This window comes from Passer domesticus, chromosome 20 (assembly GCF_036417665.1).
Source record: "Passer domesticus isolate bPasDom1 chromosome 20, bPasDom1.hap1, whole genome shotgun sequence".
NCBI classification, from domain to species: domain Eukaryota; kingdom Metazoa; phylum Chordata; class Aves; order Passeriformes; family Passeridae; genus Passer; species Passer domesticus.
In genome coordinates this window covers 1,818,738-1,834,426 of record NC_087493.1, presented here as the reverse complement: position 1 = coordinate 1,834,426, position 15,689 = coordinate 1,818,738, and the positions used below count along the sequence as shown (strand labels likewise).

The window sequence follows — 15,689 nt, the reverse complement described above, 5'->3', positions numbered from 1 at the left end:
CTGCAGGTGTGTGTGATCCCTGACCAGGTGTGTGATCCCAGCAGGTGTGTGTGATCCCTGTAGGTGTGTGATCACTGCAGGTGTGTGTGATCCTGGGCAGGTGTGTGTGATCCCAGCAGGTGTGTGTGATCCCTGGGCAGGTGTGTGTGATCCCAGCAGGTGTGTGTGATCCCTGTAGGTGTGTGATCACTGCAGGTGTGTGTGATCCCTGGGCAGGTGTGTGTGATCCCGGCAGGTGTGTGTGATGCCAGCAGGTGTGTGTGATCCGGGCAGGCGTGTGTGATCCCTGGGCAGGTGTGTGTGATCCCTGGGCAGGTGTGTGTGATCCCTGCAGGTGTGTGTGATCCCTGACCAGGTGTGTGTGATCCCTGACCAGGTGTGTGTGATCCGGGCAGGCGTGTGTGATCCCTGACCAGGTGTGTGTGATCCCTGGGCAGGTGTGTGTGATCCCTGCAGGTGTGTGTGATCCCTGACCAGGTGTGTGTGATCCCGGCAGGTGTGTGTGATCCCTGGGCAGGTGTGTGTGATCCCTGGGCAGCTGTGTGTGATCCCTGACCAGGGGTGTGTGATCCCCGAGCAGGTGTGTGTGATCCCTGCAGGTGTGTGTGATCCCGGCAGGTGTGTGTGATCCCTGGGCAGGTGTGTGTGATCCCCGGGCAGCTGTGTGTGATCCCGGACCAGGGGTGTGTGATCCCCGAGCAGGTGTGTGTGATCCCTGCAGGTGTGTGTGATCCCCGAGCAGGTGTGTGTGATCCCTGACCAGGTGTGTGATCCCTGGGCAGGTGTGTGTGATCCCGGGCAGGTGTGTGTGATCCCTGGGCAGGTGTGTGTGATCCTTGCAGGTGTGTGTGATCCTTGGGCAGGTGTGTGTGATCCCGGCAGGTGTGTGTGATCCCGGCAGGTGTGTGTGATCCCGGCAGGTGTGTGTGATCCCTGGGCAGGTGTGTGTGATCCCTGGGCAGCTGTGTGTGATTCCTGACCAGGTGTGTGTGATCCTGGGCAGGTGTGTGTGATCCCTGACCAGGTGTGTGTGATCCGGGCAGGTGTGTGTGATCCCGGCAGGTGTGTGATCCGGGCAGGTGTGTGTGATCCCTGGGCAGGTGTGTGATCCCCAGGCAGGTGTGTGTGATCCCTGACCAGGTGTGTGTGATCCCGGCAGGTGTGTGTGATCCCTGCAGGTGTGTGTGATCCCCGAGCAGGTGTGTGATCCCCGAGCAGGTGTGTGTGATCCCTGGGCAGGTGTGTGTGATCCCGGCAGGTGTGTGTGATCCCGGCAGGTGTGTGTGATCCCGGCAGGTGTGTGATCTCGGGCAGGTGTGTGTGATCCCTGGGCAGGTGTGTGTGATCCCCGGGCAGGTGTGTGTGATCCCTGGGCAGGTGTGTGTGATCCCGGCAGGTGTGTGATCTCGGGCAGGTGTGTGTGATCCCTGGGCAGGTGTGTGTGATCCCCGGGCAGGTGTGTGTGATCCCTGGGCAGGTGTGTGTGATCCTTGGGTAGGTGTGTGTGATCCCTGACCAGGTGTGTGTGATCCGGGCAGGTGTGTGTGATCCGGGCAGGTGTGTGTGATCCTTGGGTAGGTGTGTGTGATCCCTGCAGGTCTGTGTGATCCCGGCAGGTGTGTGTGATCCCGGCAGGTGTGTGTGATCCCGGCAGGTGTGTGTGATCCCTGCAGGTGTGTGTGATCCCTGCAGGTGTGTGTGATCCCTGACCAGGTGTGTGATCCCTGGGCAGGTGTGTGTGATCCCTGGGCAGGTGTGTGTGATCCCGGCAGGTGTGTGTGATCCCTGCAGGTGTGTGTGATCCCGGCAGGTGTGTGTGATCCCGGCAGGTGTGTGTGATCCCTGGGCAGGTGTGTGTGATCCCGGCAGGTGTGTGTGATCCCTGCAGGTGTGTGTGATCCCTGACCAGGTGTGTGATCCCTGGGCAGGTGTGTGTGATCCCTGCAGGTGTGTGTGATCCCTGCAGGTGTGTGTGATCCCTGACCAGGTGTGTGATCCCTGGGCAGGTGTGTGTGATCCCTGGGCAGGTGTGTGTGATCCCGGCAGGTGTGTGTGATCCCTGCAGGTGTGTGATCCCGGCAGGTGTGTGTGATCCCAGCAGGTGTGTGTGATCCCCAGGCAGGTGTGTGTGATCCCTGCATTGTGTGTGATCCCTGCAGGTGTGTGTGATCCCTGACCAGGTGTGTGTGATCCCGGGCAGGTGTGTGTGATCCCTGACCAGGTGTGTGTGATCCCGGCAGGTGTGTGATCTCGGGCAGGTGTGTGTGATCCCCGGGCAGGTGTGTGTGATCCCGGCAGGTGTGTGTGATCCCTGGGCAGGTGTGTGTGATCCCCGGGCAGGTGTGTGTGATCCCGGCAGGTGTGTGTGATCCTGGGCAGGTGTGTGTGATCCCTGACCAGGTGTGTGTGATCCCCGGGCAGGTGTGTGTGATCCCGGCAGGTGTGTGTGATCCCGGCAGGTGTGTGTGATCCCGGCAGGTGTGTGATCCCTGCAGGTGTGTGATCCCTGGGCAGGTGTGTGTGATCCTGGGCAGGTGTGTGTGATCCCTGACCAGGTGTGTGTGATCCTGGGCAGGTGTGTGTGATCCCTGACCAGGTGTGTGTGATCCCTGGGCAGGTGTGTGTGATCCCTGGGCAGGTGTGTGATCCCCGAGCAGGTGTGTGTGATCCTGGGCAGGTGTGTGTGATCCCTGGGCAGGTGTGTGTGATCCCTGACCAGGTGTGTGTGATCCCGGCAGGTGTGTGTGATCCCTGACCAGGTGTGTGATCCCTGACCAGGTGTGTGTGATCCCGGCAGGTGTGTGTGATCCTTGCAGGTGTGTGTGATCCCTGGGCAGGTGTGTGATCCCTGACCAGGTGTGTGTGATCCGGGCAGGTGTGTGTGATCCCTGGGCAGGTGTGTGTGATCCCTGCAGGTGTGTGTGATCCCCGAGCAGGTGTGTGATCCCCGAGCAGGTGTGTGTGATCCCTGGGCAGGTGTGTGTGATCCTTGGGTAGGTGTGTGTGATCCCTGACCAGGTGTGTGTGATCCCTGGGCAGGTGTGTGATCCCCGAGCAGGTGTGTGTGATCCAGGCAGGTGTGTGTGATCCCCGAGCAGGTGTGTGTGATCCCGGCAGGTGTGTGTGATCCCTGGGCAGGTGTGTGTGATCCCTGCAGGTGTGTGTGATCCCTGGGCAGGTGTGTGTGATCCCGGCAGGTGTGTGTGATCCCTGACCAGGTGTGTGTGATCCCCGAGCAGGTGTGTGATCCCCGAGCAGGTGTGTGTGATCCCTGGGCAGGTGTGTGTGATCCCTGACCAGGTGTGTGTGATCCCTGACCAGGTGTGTGTGATCCCTGGGCAGGTGTGTGATCCCTGACCAGGTGTGTGTGATCCCGGCAGGTGTGTGTGATCCCGGCAGGTGTGTGTGATCCCTGCAGGTGTGTGTGATCCCGGCAGGTGTGTGTGATCCCTGCAGGTGTGTGTGATCCCTGCAGGTGTGTGTGATCCCGGCAGGTGTGTGTGATCCCTGCAGGTGTGTGTGATCCCTGCAGGTGTGTGTGATCCCTGCAGGTGTGTGTGATCCCCGAGCAGGTGTGTGCCTCCCGGTAGGTGTGTGGCTCCCGGGCACCCGTGCCTCCCTTCCAGCACCCCCGGCAGCCGGAGCTGTGCAGACCGCGCCCTCGGGCTCCCTTCACCCGCACTGCCCCAGATTGCTTTCGGTTTCTTTTCCCCGGCAGGCTCAGCAGCACCCAGAAGATAACTCCCCTTCCCACACAAAAGGAAAAATCTTTCCCTCCGGAAGGCAGAGATCACAGTGACTCATTAGCAGTTTCTGATTTATTACAGCCTCGCTGAGGGCCGTTCAGGGAAACGGAATTCCCGAGCCTGCCCAGCCCCACCAGGTGCTGTCCTGGTGTCACCGTGCCTGTCCCCTCGTGCCTGTCCCCTCGGCAGGGCCCAGGGTGTCAGCCCAGCCCTGACCGGGGGCAGTGTTTGGTACAACACCCCACAGACAAGTTAAGGATAAAAAAGGTAAGGATAAAAATCAGTAAGGAGCACAATCCCAGACGTTTTCCCTCTCCCAGAGCTGGAGGCTGAGCCCCCATTGTCCACTTGGAGGGCAGAACAGCAGCCCTGAGAGAGCTCACCCTGTGTCACCACTGGAGCGGCCCAGAACATGAAAAAGGTCCAGAATTAAAACAGTCATATAAAAAATGTCAGCAGCCCCCCAGAGGAAGGATGGCTTTGCACTGGTCACTGTGACAAGGAACAGGTCTGTCCCACAGCCCGTGTGGGGCCGGGCTGGTGCTGCTCTGTCCATCGCCCCATGGGACAGGGGGACAGTCCATCCCCGTGCCCAGGATGGGGCAGCTGGCTCCCAGGGAGGGTGCTGGTGTCACTGGAGTGGCACAGGACGTTCAGCCCAAACTGGTCTCACTGGATGAGCCCGGTGCTCTCGGCAGTGCTGGTGAGGGGCTCTGCCCTGCTGCCCCCCAGCTCTGCTGCCCTGAGCTCTGGGACAGGAGAGGGGAAGCAGAGTCAAGGCAAGGCTCATGCCCTGGCTCTGCCTGGGACAGAGGGAATTTCTTTCCCAGGAGCTGGTTCAGTGCTGTGTTTGGGTTCAGGATGAGGCTCCTGTTGATAAGAGCCTGATGGTTGAGCTGCTGCTGAGCAATGCTTACACTAAGCCAAGGACTTCTCAGGCAGTGAGGAGCTGGGAGGGGGCAGAGCCAGGAGAGCTGCCCCAGTGCCCAGAGGGATGTTGCAGAGCACGGGGCATGGTGCTGAAGGAAGCACTGGGGGGATTTGGCTGAGGGGTGAGGGTCACTGCCCAGGGGCTGGCTGGGCATGGCTCAGAGGGTGGTGAGCAAGCACCCTGTGCCTCACTGGCTTTGGATATTCCTTTATGGTTATTGTAATTTTCATTTTCTTTTCTGTCCTATTAAATTGCCTTCATCTCAGCCCAAGAGTTTTCTCTTTTCTCTGCTTCTGTCCCACCCCTCTGCAGGGGGAGTGAAGGGCTCTGTGGTGCTGAGCTGCTGCTGGGTTGCACCACCAGAGCTCACCACGAATCCCCAAGGCTGGGGAGACCCAATTCTTGGGAGGGGCTCCAGCTCATCCTCCCAGGAACCCCTGCAGCCCCCACGCTGCTGCTCTGCAGCTGGACAGGTCAGATCCCCACAGTGTCCTCCAGTGCCACCCTCACCCATCCTGGGAGAGCAGCCCAGAGCCTCACCTGCCTCCTCCCAGCTGGGGAAGTGCTGGAATCCTTCCAAGTCTGCAGACAGGAGCACTTGGAGAACGGGGTCCTGAGGGCAGAGAAACCTGGGCTGGGGGAGTGCTGGCCACTCCCATCCCCCAGGCAGAGCCCCCAGCCACCCCAGCACCCCCAGCTCTGTCAGATGAAGGTGCTTGGGATGGTGATGGTGCCACCTGAGGAGAGGCCAGCACAGAGCCCATCAGCCGCACCCACACCCTTCCCAGTGCCAGGGTGGCATGGCTGAGGTCCCACACACCTGCAGGCCACAGAAGGCCAGCGAGAGGCCGTGCCTGCGCAGCTCCTGCAGCAGCTCTGCCAGCCCCAGCACCGCCGTGTAATCGATGCTGCTGACGTGGCTGCAGTCCAGCACCACAGAGCCGGCTGGAGATGCTGCTGGAAGAGCACAAGGGCATGTCCCAACAAGTCCAGGAATGAGCAGCCCAGGGGCACAGCCCGGGGCAGGGCTGGCAGGGTGGCACAGCTGTGCTGTCACTGCTGACACCTGCAGTCCCTGGGCCTGGCAGCACCTGCCACCCACAGCAGCGATGCAGGCGGTGACAGCCGTGTCCCCAGGGCAGCCCAGGAGCACTGTACCTGCCAGAGCACGGCTGCACACCGTGTCCCTCAGGTGCTCCACGGCTGGGAAGTGCAGGCTGCTCCCCAGCTGCACCAGCAGCACGGACCCCTCTGACACCTGTGGGGGGACAGAGCCACAGGAGCTCAGGGCTGTGACATTCCCAGGCAGGGACAGCCACAGGAGCTCAGGGGATGTGACATTGCCAGGCAGGGACAGCCACAGGAGCTCAGGGCTGTGACATCCCCAGGCAGGGACAGCCACAGGAGCTCAGGGCTGTGACCTCCCCAGGCAGGGACAGCCACAGGAGCTCAGGGCTGTGACCTCCCCAGGCAGGGACAGGCACAGAGGCTCAGGGCTGTGACATTCCCAGGCAGGGACAGCCACAGGAGCTCAGGGCTGTGACCTCCCCAGGCAGGGACAGCCACAGGAGCTCAGGGCTGTGACATCCCCTGCCAGGGACAGCTGCCCATGCCACTCCCTGCCCTCCTGGATGGATTGAGAGGAGCAGGAGCCCCCCATCCCTCAGGGAAACCCTCCTTCACACAGCCCAGTGTCAGCAGGGCAGGGCAGTGATGCCTCCCTGTCCTGCTCTCCACTCTGAGGATATTCCCTTCCTCCTGCTCTTTGAAAGGGGTCTCTGTGCTGTGCCTGTGGCAGACTGGGGACAGCAAGAACAGGTCAGGAGAATCCTGCACCCCAGCACCTCCCTGCCCTCAGGAGCTCCCTCCCAGCTCCCTGGCCCTGCCACATCGAAGGGTGTGAGAAATGGATTTGTGAGGAATTCTCAAAACCTGACAGAAAGCTCACACAGTCTTGTACAAGTGTGTGCAAACTCTGAGATATGGTGTGCTGGCTTAGGAAGGCCATGGAATAGAGATGACATTGTTGGGAGAGAGACTGAACTGGAAACAAGTTTCAACCAGTTTCAAACTATGGCCTTGCAAAAAGACCAGATATTTTAGAGAATTAGAACTGTGAAAGATGCACTGTAGCATTACCTGGGGTAAAAATATAAGTGATTGGTGTTAGAACTAATAACAGCATTGTGTGGCAAAAGCTAAAAGGCTGGAGGACATTTATAACGTACTGTAACCAGTAAATGGGTTGGCTCCTAACGGAATGGCATTGAGTTTTACATCTCTTATGTCTCACCCTTCATCGAAGGTGACAATGGAATAAAATCCTTTAAAACACCTCTCAGCTGCCCCATCTCTGTAAAGCTGGGAACACCAACACAAGGGCAGGGGAGAAGCTCACCTTTATTGGGGGCCTGGCAATGGAGTAGAGCAGGAGAACCCCAGAAACCAGCACCCCAGCCACAATCCCATACTGCACCTCCCAAAAGCAGAGCAGGAACGTCACACAGAGGGGCACAAGGTCCAGCCCTGCAAGAGAGAGAAAACAGGCTCAGCTGTGGCTGGTCCTGGTGCCACAGGGCACTCAGTGATGGTGCCAGCTCTGCGGCTGCACCCGGGTCTGGAGGAATCCACTCCTGAGGAATCCACTCGTGCAGGTGGAGCTCTGGGTGGGAGCCCTTGGGAGCGGCAGTGAACTGTCCCCTCTGCATGACAAAGGACCCAGGAACCCTGGGCAGCCACATGATGGGCACTCGAGAGAGAGAGTGATGGGACACTCAGAGACTGATGGGACACTCAGAGACTGTGATGGGATACTCAGGCAGTGATGGGACACTCAAGAGACTGTGATGGGGCACTCAGAGACTGTGATGGGGCACTCAGAGACTGTGATGGGGCACTCAAGAGACAATCCCCAGACTTTTGCAGGTCTATGAGGGGATAAAAGGACAAAAGCTCCCAGGCTCCTTCATTCTGGATCCCTCCCCAGAAACACCCAACTGGAGCTGTCATTCTGTTATTTAGTTATGGCACCATGATTAAATTATTTTAAAGATCTGGATGCCTGATGTCTGAGACTCCGCTATGGAAACCTGGGGTAGAGCTGGAGAGGAGACCTGGTCTGTGTGAGTGGGGCAGGGGGAGCTGTGAGGGGGCCTCAGTCCCAGCCCAGGGGGGTGGGTGTGACTGCCAGAGTGGTTCCTGGATGGCTGGACTGGGGGATTGCCCATTCCCCACCCATGCCCTCACTCTTAACCCGCCAGAGCGTCCGGAAGATGCCAGCGTCGAACATGGGCACCACGGCCGAGATGATGACAGCAGCCAGCGCTGCTTTGGGGATGTAGTAGAAGAGAGAGGTGAGGTATGCCAGGGACAGCAGGACCAGGGCACCTGCAGGAGAGGGACCCTGAGCCACGGGCACCTGACAGCCAGGGGTACCCCACACCCAGGGGTACCCCACACCCAGGGGTCCCTGACAGCCAGGGGTACCCCACACCCAGGGGTACCCCACACTCAGGGGTCCTTGGCAGCCAGGGTCCCCAGGGTCCCCAGGGCTGTACCTGTGACGAGCCCTCCCGCGGGGGTGCAGACCCCTGACTGAGCATTCACCGCCGTCCTGAAACACAAACCCACCTGAGCCAGGCTGGGCAGGGCTGGGGGCTGCTCCTGCCCACTGCCCAGACCCCACCCAGGAGAGCCACCTGCCCTGGCAGGGAGGAACCCGAGCAAGCCCCGGCTTCCAGGACTGCACAGCAGGAAGGGAGGTGGCCCTCAACAAAGGGAAGGTGAACACCAGGTGGGCTGCTGGGGACCAGGACACGATCTCAGGGACCCAGTGGGGACAGCACAGTCTGCCACTCAGGATCTTGCAGAGCTCCCTCAGCACACAGCCCCAGCGAGTGCGCGGCTCCCGCTCCTGGTACCCACCGGCCAAAGCTGCCCGTGATGGGGAACGAGGAGACAAAGGAGCCCAGGACATTGGCAACACCTGAGGAGACAAAGGAGAGGGCTGGGGGGCACTGCTGTGTCTGTGCTGTGTCTGTGTCCCCAGGACAGGGGCTGGGGGACACTGCTGTGTCTGTGCTGTGTCTGTGTCCCCAGGACAGGGGCTGGGGGGGCACTGCTGTGTCTGTGCTGTGTCTGTGTCCCCAGGAGGGGGGCTGGGGGGGCACTGCTGTGTCTATGTCCCCGCTGTGACCGTGCAGGAGTGACTCAGCCTGCTCTGGAAATTCCTGAGCTCAGAGAATGCCTGGGGTGGGGACAGCATGTGAGGTAAGGGAGGGAGAAGCTCAGGTGGAGGCAGGACTGCCCAGATGGGGATCTCAGGCAGCCCAGGGGCTGTGGGACACCCAGCCCCACCCCTGCCCTCCTGAGCAAGCAGCTCTTACCCAGAGCCAGCAGCTCCTGGTCAGGGTCAATCCTGTAACCATTCTGCGAGGCTGAAAGGAGATGTTGGCGTTGGCCTGAGGACTGCATAGGCACCTGCCACGCACAGGGAGCAGAACCAGCCGTGACTGGGACAGCGTGGGCCCTGTCCTGGCACCCCTCAGGCACAGGAGCACCCCGAGACAACGCTCAACTCCTGGGCAGATTTCAGCTGTGCACCCCACAGGACCCCTCCTGCCAGTCCATGCTATGAACTGGAGCCCAGTCCCCCCTGTGCTCCAAAAGGAACAGCACCTTCCCCAGCACCAAGCCTTGCAGAGACCCCTCCCCAGCACCCTGAGCCCCCACAGAGACCCCCTGAGAGCACAGGGCAGCAGCTGGCCCAGCCCTACCAAAAGCCTTGGCGATGGCGACGGTCTCCAGCAGCCCCATGAGCGGCACCACGGCCAGCCCGACCCCCATGTCCTGGCAGGAAGGATCCAGTCAGGGGGGCTGGCACCCAGCACCCGCAGCGGGGAGCAGAGCAGCCCCTGGGGAGCTGCCAGCACCCACCTGCACCATGCTCTGGAAGGGGACGGTGCCGTTGGGCGCTGCCAGGGAGAAGCGCGGTGGCTGGAAGGCTGGCAGGCCCTGGGGGATGCTGCCCGTGAGCCTGAAGGGCTGGGAGCCCAGCACCTGGAAGGAGTAAGCCACCAGGCCAGCAAACAGCACAACGAGAGCATTGCGGGCTGCCAAAGTGGAGAGAGAGCCATGAAACGTGCCCGGAGCCCAGGGCAGGAGGGGGGCAGGAGATGGGCATCTGAGCTGCTGGGGAATTCCCAGCCTTAGGAAGGGGCACAGTGGCAGGAGCACTGGGACATTGTCCTCCCTGCCCCACCTCCGGCTCTTGGTTCCTGCCAGCCTGGGCTTCCCCATTTTCAGGCTCTGTCTTCCCTGAGCCAGAGATGAGCCCTGGGAGGGGACGGGGCAGGGGACAGAGGACACACCTGTGGCAGAGATCCACACAATCAGGTAGCTGATCCTGACAGCCAGCGGCTCTGTGGGGGCAGCTTGGGGCAGGCGGCTCTTCATGGCCCGGAGCCCTGCCAGCGCTGCCAGGCAGCTGAGCCCCAGCACAGTGTCCCCAGCCCTGCAAGAGGCACATCAGAGCCACCCCAAACACGCTGTGAGAGCTCCCACAAAGCCCAGGGCAGGGGCCTTGTGTCACAGCGAGAAATCAGTCCAAGCTGTGACCAAAAGATGGGAGCACAGCAGCTGCAGGGCAGGGTGGTGCTGACCTGGTCTCCCCAATCCTCCGGAGTGTCTCGTAGACCTGCAGGAAGAACTGCCTCGGGATGCCCTGCAGCCCCAGGATGTTCTGTGCAGGCAGACAAGGCGTGCTGACAGCCGGCCCCGTGACCACAGCCGTTAGCCAACACCAGCCTGGAGCTGCTGCCAGAGGCTCTGATTTGGGTTAACCACAAAGGAAGTGTGGCAGCCCAGCAGAGCCTCAGGTCCCTGCGAGGCCAGTGAGGGGCTGCTGGGGCTGCAAACCGCCCCCAGCTTCCAAATTTGCAAACCCATCGTGCCAGAGAATCGCCCAGTGCCTGCTGCAAGTGACCAAATCCCGTGTCCTGGTTTTACTGGTGTCCTGGATGCCACCAGCTGGTCACCAGCAGAGGGTGTGTTCAGCTCGGTCTGCTCCTAGCACAGCACTCAGGGAACCAGCAGAACCACTGGCAGGGGGTTCCGTGACCCCTTTGGGGCTCCTTCCCCCAGCACCAAGCACATGGGGGAAGGAGCCCCAAAGGGGTCACGGGACCGGGTATTCAACACGGGACCCGGTGCTGAATATCCCAGTTGCACAGCACTAGGAGAGAGCTGGAGAGGCAGCCAGGACAGGGCAGATCCTACCTTGACCTGGTTGAAGCTAATGGTGATGGAGGCAGCTGATGTGAACCCCTTAATGACAGGGCAGGAAATGAAATCCAGAAGGAATCCTGCATGGGATGGGAGGTAGTGAGCACGCTCCTGACCCCGGTGGGACAGCAGGACATTCCCAGTGTCCTGCAGAGCAGAGAGGAGGAAGGAACAACCAGAAGCTGTGCAGCAAGATCCTAAACACATCAGTGCATGGCAAGAGATCTCACCGAGGCGCAGGAGCCCCATGGCCAGCTGGATGCAGCCAGAGAGGAAGGCGAGCAGGACGGCATAGACGGGCTGGTGGAAGGTGTACGAGGAGACCAGCAGGGACATGATGGCCGTGGGACCCAGCGTCACGTCCTTGGCCGTGCCCAGGAGGCAGTACACGAAGCAGCCCATGAAGGAGGAATAGAGGCCGTACTGCAGGGGGACAGAAGGGGCACTGGCACAGCCCTGGGAGCCGGGAGAGGCCGGACACCTCCCGGACTGGGAGGGCTGGGCTGATCTCGGGTCACTTCAGGGTCTTTGGCACCCGCATGGCATCCTGCCCGGGAAATGGGCGACCGCACAGCTCCAGCCCTCGGTCACCCAGCCCAGCCCAGCCCAGCCCACACTGCGGGGCTGCCCGGGAGCGGGGTCAGCCCGGCCAGAGGCAGCCGGGGAGCGGCAGGTCCGCGGCTCCCGGCACCCACCTGCAGCGGCAGCCCGGCCAGCTCGGCGTAGGCCAGCGCCTGGGGCACGGCGGTCAGTCCCACGGCCAGCCCGGCCAGCAGGTCCAGCGGCAGCCACGCCCGGGAGTACCGCGGGAGCCAGCGCAGCACCGGCAGCGCCGGGCGCGGGCACCGCCACCGCGGCATGGCCGGGACCCCGCGGGGCCGCGGTCGGTACCGGGGCGGGGCGGGGACCCCGCGGGGCTGCCGTCGGTGCCGGGGCGGGGCGGGGTCGGTGCCAGCCCGGCCCAGCCCGCGGCTCCGCCCGCGCCGGATCTGAGCGGCCGGGGCGCCTCATGTGACCGGCGTGAGGAGGAGCCGGGGCGGCCGGAGGAGCCGCCGGGCCCCGCTGCTGGTGCCGGTGCGGTACCGGTCCGGTGCCGGTGCCGGTGCCATGGGGCCCTGGGCGCTGCTGCTGCTGCTGGGCGCGCTCCGGCCCGGCACAGCCGCGGCCCCGGCCCGCAATGTGCTGCTGCTCCTGGGTGAGTGCGGCCCGGCCCGGCCCCCCTGCCCGGGGCTCGGCGCTGGGGGCATCCCGCGGCTGGGAGGGACGGTCCCGGGCTCCGCTGCATCCCCTCCGCTGCATCCCCACCGCTGCATCCCCTCCGCTGCATCCCCTCCGCTGCATCCCCACCGCTGCATCCCCTCCGCAGCACCGCCCGGGTCACCCGCAGCCCGGGGATGCTCCCGGTGTCATCAGTGTCCCCTGGGCTGACCCCGCGCCCGGTCAGGGACACCCCGGGCTGACCTCAGGGACACCCCCGGGCTGAGCTCAGGGACACCCCGGGCTGACCCCGCGCCCGTCCCGCAGCCGATGACGGCGGCTTCGAGAGCGGCGCCTACAACAACTCGGCCATCCGCACGCCGAACCTGGACGCGCTGGCCCGGCGCAGTTTGGTCTTCCAGAACGCCTTCACCTCCGTGAGCAGCTGCTCCCCGAGCCGGGCCAGCATCCTGACCGGCTTACCGCAGGTAGGGGCACCTGCCCACGCCGGGCCGGGGCTGCCAGCCCACGGCAGGAGTCACGGGCACGGCTGGACGTGTTCTGGAGCCGGGCTGGCAGCCCTGGTCCGACTGTGCCCTGTCCCCGCAGCACCAGAACGGGATGTACGGGCTGCACCAGGACGTGCATCACTTCAACTCCTTCGACAGCGTGCGGAGCCTGCCCCTGCTGCTCAGCCAGGCAGGCATCCGGACAGGTAGGAGCTGGCGCAGGCAGGGAGCTGGGACAGGTAAAGAGCTGGGACAGGCAGGAGCTGGGACAGGCAGGAGCTAGGACAGGTAAAGAGCTGGGACAGGCAGGGAGCTGGGACAGGTAAAGAGCTGGGACAGGCAGGAGCTGGGACAGGCAGGAGCTGGGACAGGTAAAGAGCTGGGACAGGTAAAGAGCTGGGACAGGCAGGAGATGGGACAGGCAGGGAGCTGGGACAGGCAGGGAGCACCAAACCAAACCCCAGTGACAGAGCTCCCTGGACCTGTGGCTGTCCCTGCAGAGAGGAGACAGCAGCAGCCCCATCCCCCCTGCACTGCTCCTCCACAGCACTGTCTGCATTCTCACAGGGATAATTGGAAAGAAGCACGTGGGGCCAGGGGCTGTGTACCCCTTTGACTTTGCCTACACAGAGGAGAACAGTTCGGTCCTGCAGGTTGGGAGAAACATCACCCGGATCAAGCTGCTCGTCCGGCGCTTCCTGCAGAGCCAGGATGAGAGGTGAGACTGCCCCCTTGTCCTGGGAATGGCTGCACTGAAGATGCGTCCCCAGGCCCAGCTGGTCACAGACAGGAAGGGACCCCTTGTCCCTGAGTCCCCCCATATCCAGATGAGGTGGGGGGATCCTGCTGACCCCAGCTTGCTGTGGAACAGCCCAGGAAGGTCTCTGGGCAGTCCTTTGCTTCACCACCTCCACATCCCCCCTTTCCATCCCTAGGCCTTTCTTCCTCTATGTTGCCTTCCATGACCCTCACCGCTGTGGGCACTCCCAGCCCCAATATGGGGCCTTTTGTGAGAAGTTTGGCAATGGAGAGAGCGGGATGGGCTGGATTCCTGACTGGAAGCCACAGATTTACAGCCCAGAGCAAGTGCAGGTGAGAACCCGTGGGAACGTGTGGGGCTGTACATGCTGGCAGCCTCGGATGGAACCAGGGCTGGCCCCCACCTTGTCACTGCCCCCAGTGTCACAGCAAGAGCTGGTGAAGGACAGGGGCCTGTGTCAGCCACGTGCCCCTTTCCCTGTCTCCATTTAGGTCCCTGCCTTTGTCCCGGACACGCCGGCTGCCCGGGAGGACCTGGCTGCCCAGTACACGACCGTCGGCCGCATGGACCAAGGTGGGAGCCGTGGCCAGGCTGGGGCTGAGCTCTGCAGCTCCTCTCTCCCTCCCCGCTGAGCTCTGCCCCTGCTCTCACAGGGATCGGGCTGGTCCTGGAGGAGCTGCGCCGCGCCGGCTTCCTCAACAGCACGCTGGTGATCTACACCTCCGACAACGGCATCCCCTTCCCCGGGGGCAGGACCAACCTCTACCGCTCGGGCACCGCCCAGCCGCTGCTCCTCTCCTCCCCCGAGCACCCCCAGCGCTGGGGGCACGTCAGCGCGGCCTTCGCCAGCCTCCTGGGTAGGAGCTGAGGGAGGGAGGGAGGCAGCCCGGCTCTGCCTGGGAGGGTGGGCTGCTCTCCACCCTCCCTGCACCAAAACTCAGGGTCCTGTCCCTGGGGGCAGCCCCGAGCCCTCAGCATTGGCAGGGCCAGTGCAGGGAAGGCGGAGGAAGGAGGACAGAATGGGGTCCCCTGCAGGGACACCATCCCTAGGGACCTTTCTGCCCCTCTCTGGGGCTGAGTTTCCTCCCACAGTGCCTGTCCCTACTCTCACCTTTTTCCTCCCCTCCAGACCTGACGCCGACCATTCTGGACTGGTTCTCCATCCCCTACCCTGCTTACAGCATCTTTGGCACCAGGCAGGTGCAGCTCACTGGAAAGTCTCTCCTGCCAGCCCTGGAGTCAGAGCAGCCCTGGGCCACCGCCTTCAGCAGCCAGAGCCACCACGAGGTGACCATGTACTACCCCATGCGAGCCATCCAGCACCGCCAGTTCCGCCTCATCCACAACCTCAACTACAAGATGCCCTTCCCCATCGACCAGGACTTCTACGTCTCGCCCACCTTCCAGGACGTGCTGGAGCGCACCAGGGCGGGGCAGCCGACGCACTGGAACAGGAGCCTGCAGCAGTACTACTACCGGGCCCGCTGGGAGCTCTTCGACTGCAGCCGCGACCCCGCCGAGAGCCAGAACCTGGCCCCCGACCCACGCTATGCCAGCGTCCTGCAGCTGCTGCGTGCCCAGCTCCTCCGGTGGCAGTGGGACACGGGGGACCCCTGGGTGTGCGCCCCCGACGCTGTCCTGGAGGAGAAACTGAGCCCTCAGTGCCAGCCGCTGCACAACGAGCTCTGAGTGCCACCTGTGAGTGCCACCTGTGCCCCGGCAGTGCTGTGCTCCCGTGGGGCTCAGACCCCCCCTGTGCCCCGGCAGTGCTGTGCTCCCGTGGGGCTCAGACCCCCCTTGTGCCCCAGCAGTGCTGTGCTCCCGTGGGGGACAAGGGCTGGTCCCAAATCCCAGGGGACACCACAATGCTCTGCCCTCTGTGCTGCCAACACCGCCTGGCCCCAGAGCACTGAGGGATTCCTGGTGCCTTGGCTCTCAGCCAGAGGAGCTGAAGGGCCAAGCTGCCCCTCAATAAAGCCTCTGGAGGGTAAGGCTCTCATTTTCACCTGGAGCTGGGCACAGCCCTGCAGCAGCCCCCAGCTTGGAGGCAGCAGGACAGGCCAAGGGCCTCTGTGGCACAGCCAGGGCTGCAGGAACAGCTGGAGACCCCCAGTGCTCTGGGAAAGCCTTCAAGGGGCACAGGGGGTCCTGCTGGAGACCTCCAGGCAGGGACAGAGCTAGGGTGTCCCAGCCAGGGGCAGGGGGCTGAGCACATTCAGGACCAGGAGAGGGGACAAAGGGACAAGGACACGGCCTGGGGCTGC

At 62.8% G+C, this 15,689-nt stretch overlaps 2 protein-coding genes across 4 annotated transcripts; one reads left to right on the top strand and one right to left on the bottom strand.

Annotated features, from left to right (window-relative positions):
- Window positions 1-3,803: 3,803 nt before the first annotated feature.
- Window positions 3,804-11,902, bottom strand: SLC26A11 (solute carrier family 26 member 11). Of its 3 annotated transcripts, none has more exons than XM_064395678.1 (16): window positions 11,655-11,902; window positions 11,190-11,382; window positions 10,954-11,039; window positions 10,338-10,417; window positions 10,047-10,189; window positions 9,613-9,788; window positions 9,453-9,525; window positions 9,063-9,113; window positions 8,602-8,662; window positions 8,235-8,290; window positions 7,924-8,064; window positions 7,076-7,203; window positions 5,836-5,935; window positions 5,498-5,634; window positions 5,218-5,290; window positions 3,804-4,495 (listed from the first exon to the last, which is right to left on the bottom strand). In XM_064395678.1, exons 1-16 carry the CDS (start codon window positions 11,817-11,819, stop codon window positions 4,416-4,418), a joined length of 1,743 nt encoding a protein of 580 aa, XP_064251748.1. In that variant the 5' UTR covers window positions 11,820-11,902; the 3' UTR covers window positions 3,804-4,415. The 3 variants fall into 3 exon arrangements, with proteins under 3 accessions (XP_064251748.1, XP_064251749.1, XP_064251750.1); XM_064395679.1 differs by having other exon boundaries at window positions 5,498-5,631; XM_064395680.1 differs by lacking the exons at window positions 5,498-5,634; window positions 5,836-5,935.
- Window positions 11,903-11,969: 67 nt separating this feature from the next.
- On the top strand, window positions 11,970-15,688 carry SGSH (N-sulfoglucosamine sulfohydrolase). Its single transcript, XM_064395927.1, has 8 exons — window positions 11,970-12,154; window positions 12,484-12,644; window positions 12,766-12,871; window positions 13,233-13,383; window positions 13,601-13,757; window positions 13,917-13,998; window positions 14,079-14,282; window positions 14,555-15,688. Exons 1-8 carry the CDS (start codon window positions 12,067-12,069, stop codon window positions 15,112-15,114), a joined length of 1,509 nt encoding a protein of 502 aa, XP_064251997.1. The 5' UTR covers window positions 11,970-12,066; the 3' UTR covers window positions 15,115-15,688.
- Window position 15,689: the final 1 nt, after the last annotated feature.

Bases quoted from the DNA above. Each gene is read 5' to 3' on its own strand.
- SLC26A11 (XM_064395678.1), bottom strand. From the start codon at position 11,819: ATGCCGCGGTGGCGGTGCCCGCGCCCGGCGCTGCCGGTGCTGCGCTGG. The intron at 11,383-11,654 runs GTGGGTGCCGGG...GTCCCCCTGCAG, and splicing joins TGGCCGGGCTGCCGCTGCAG to TACGGCCTCTATTCCTCCTT. The intron at 4,496-5,217 runs GTGAGGCTCTGG...CTCCTGTCCCAG, and splicing joins CCCCAGCTGGGAGGAGGCAG to AGCTCAGGGCAGCAGAGCTG.
- SGSH (XM_064395927.1), top strand. From the start codon at position 12,067: ATGGGGCCCTGGGCGCTGCTGCTGCTGCTGGGCGCGCTCCGGCCCGGC. The intron at 12,155-12,483 runs GTGAGTGCGGCC...CCCGTCCCGCAG, and splicing joins CAATGTGCTGCTGCTCCTGG to CCGATGACGGCGGCTTCGAG. The intron at 12,645-12,765 runs GTAGGGGCACCT...CTGTCCCCGCAG, and splicing joins TCCTGACCGGCTTACCGCAG to CACCAGAACGGGATGTACGG.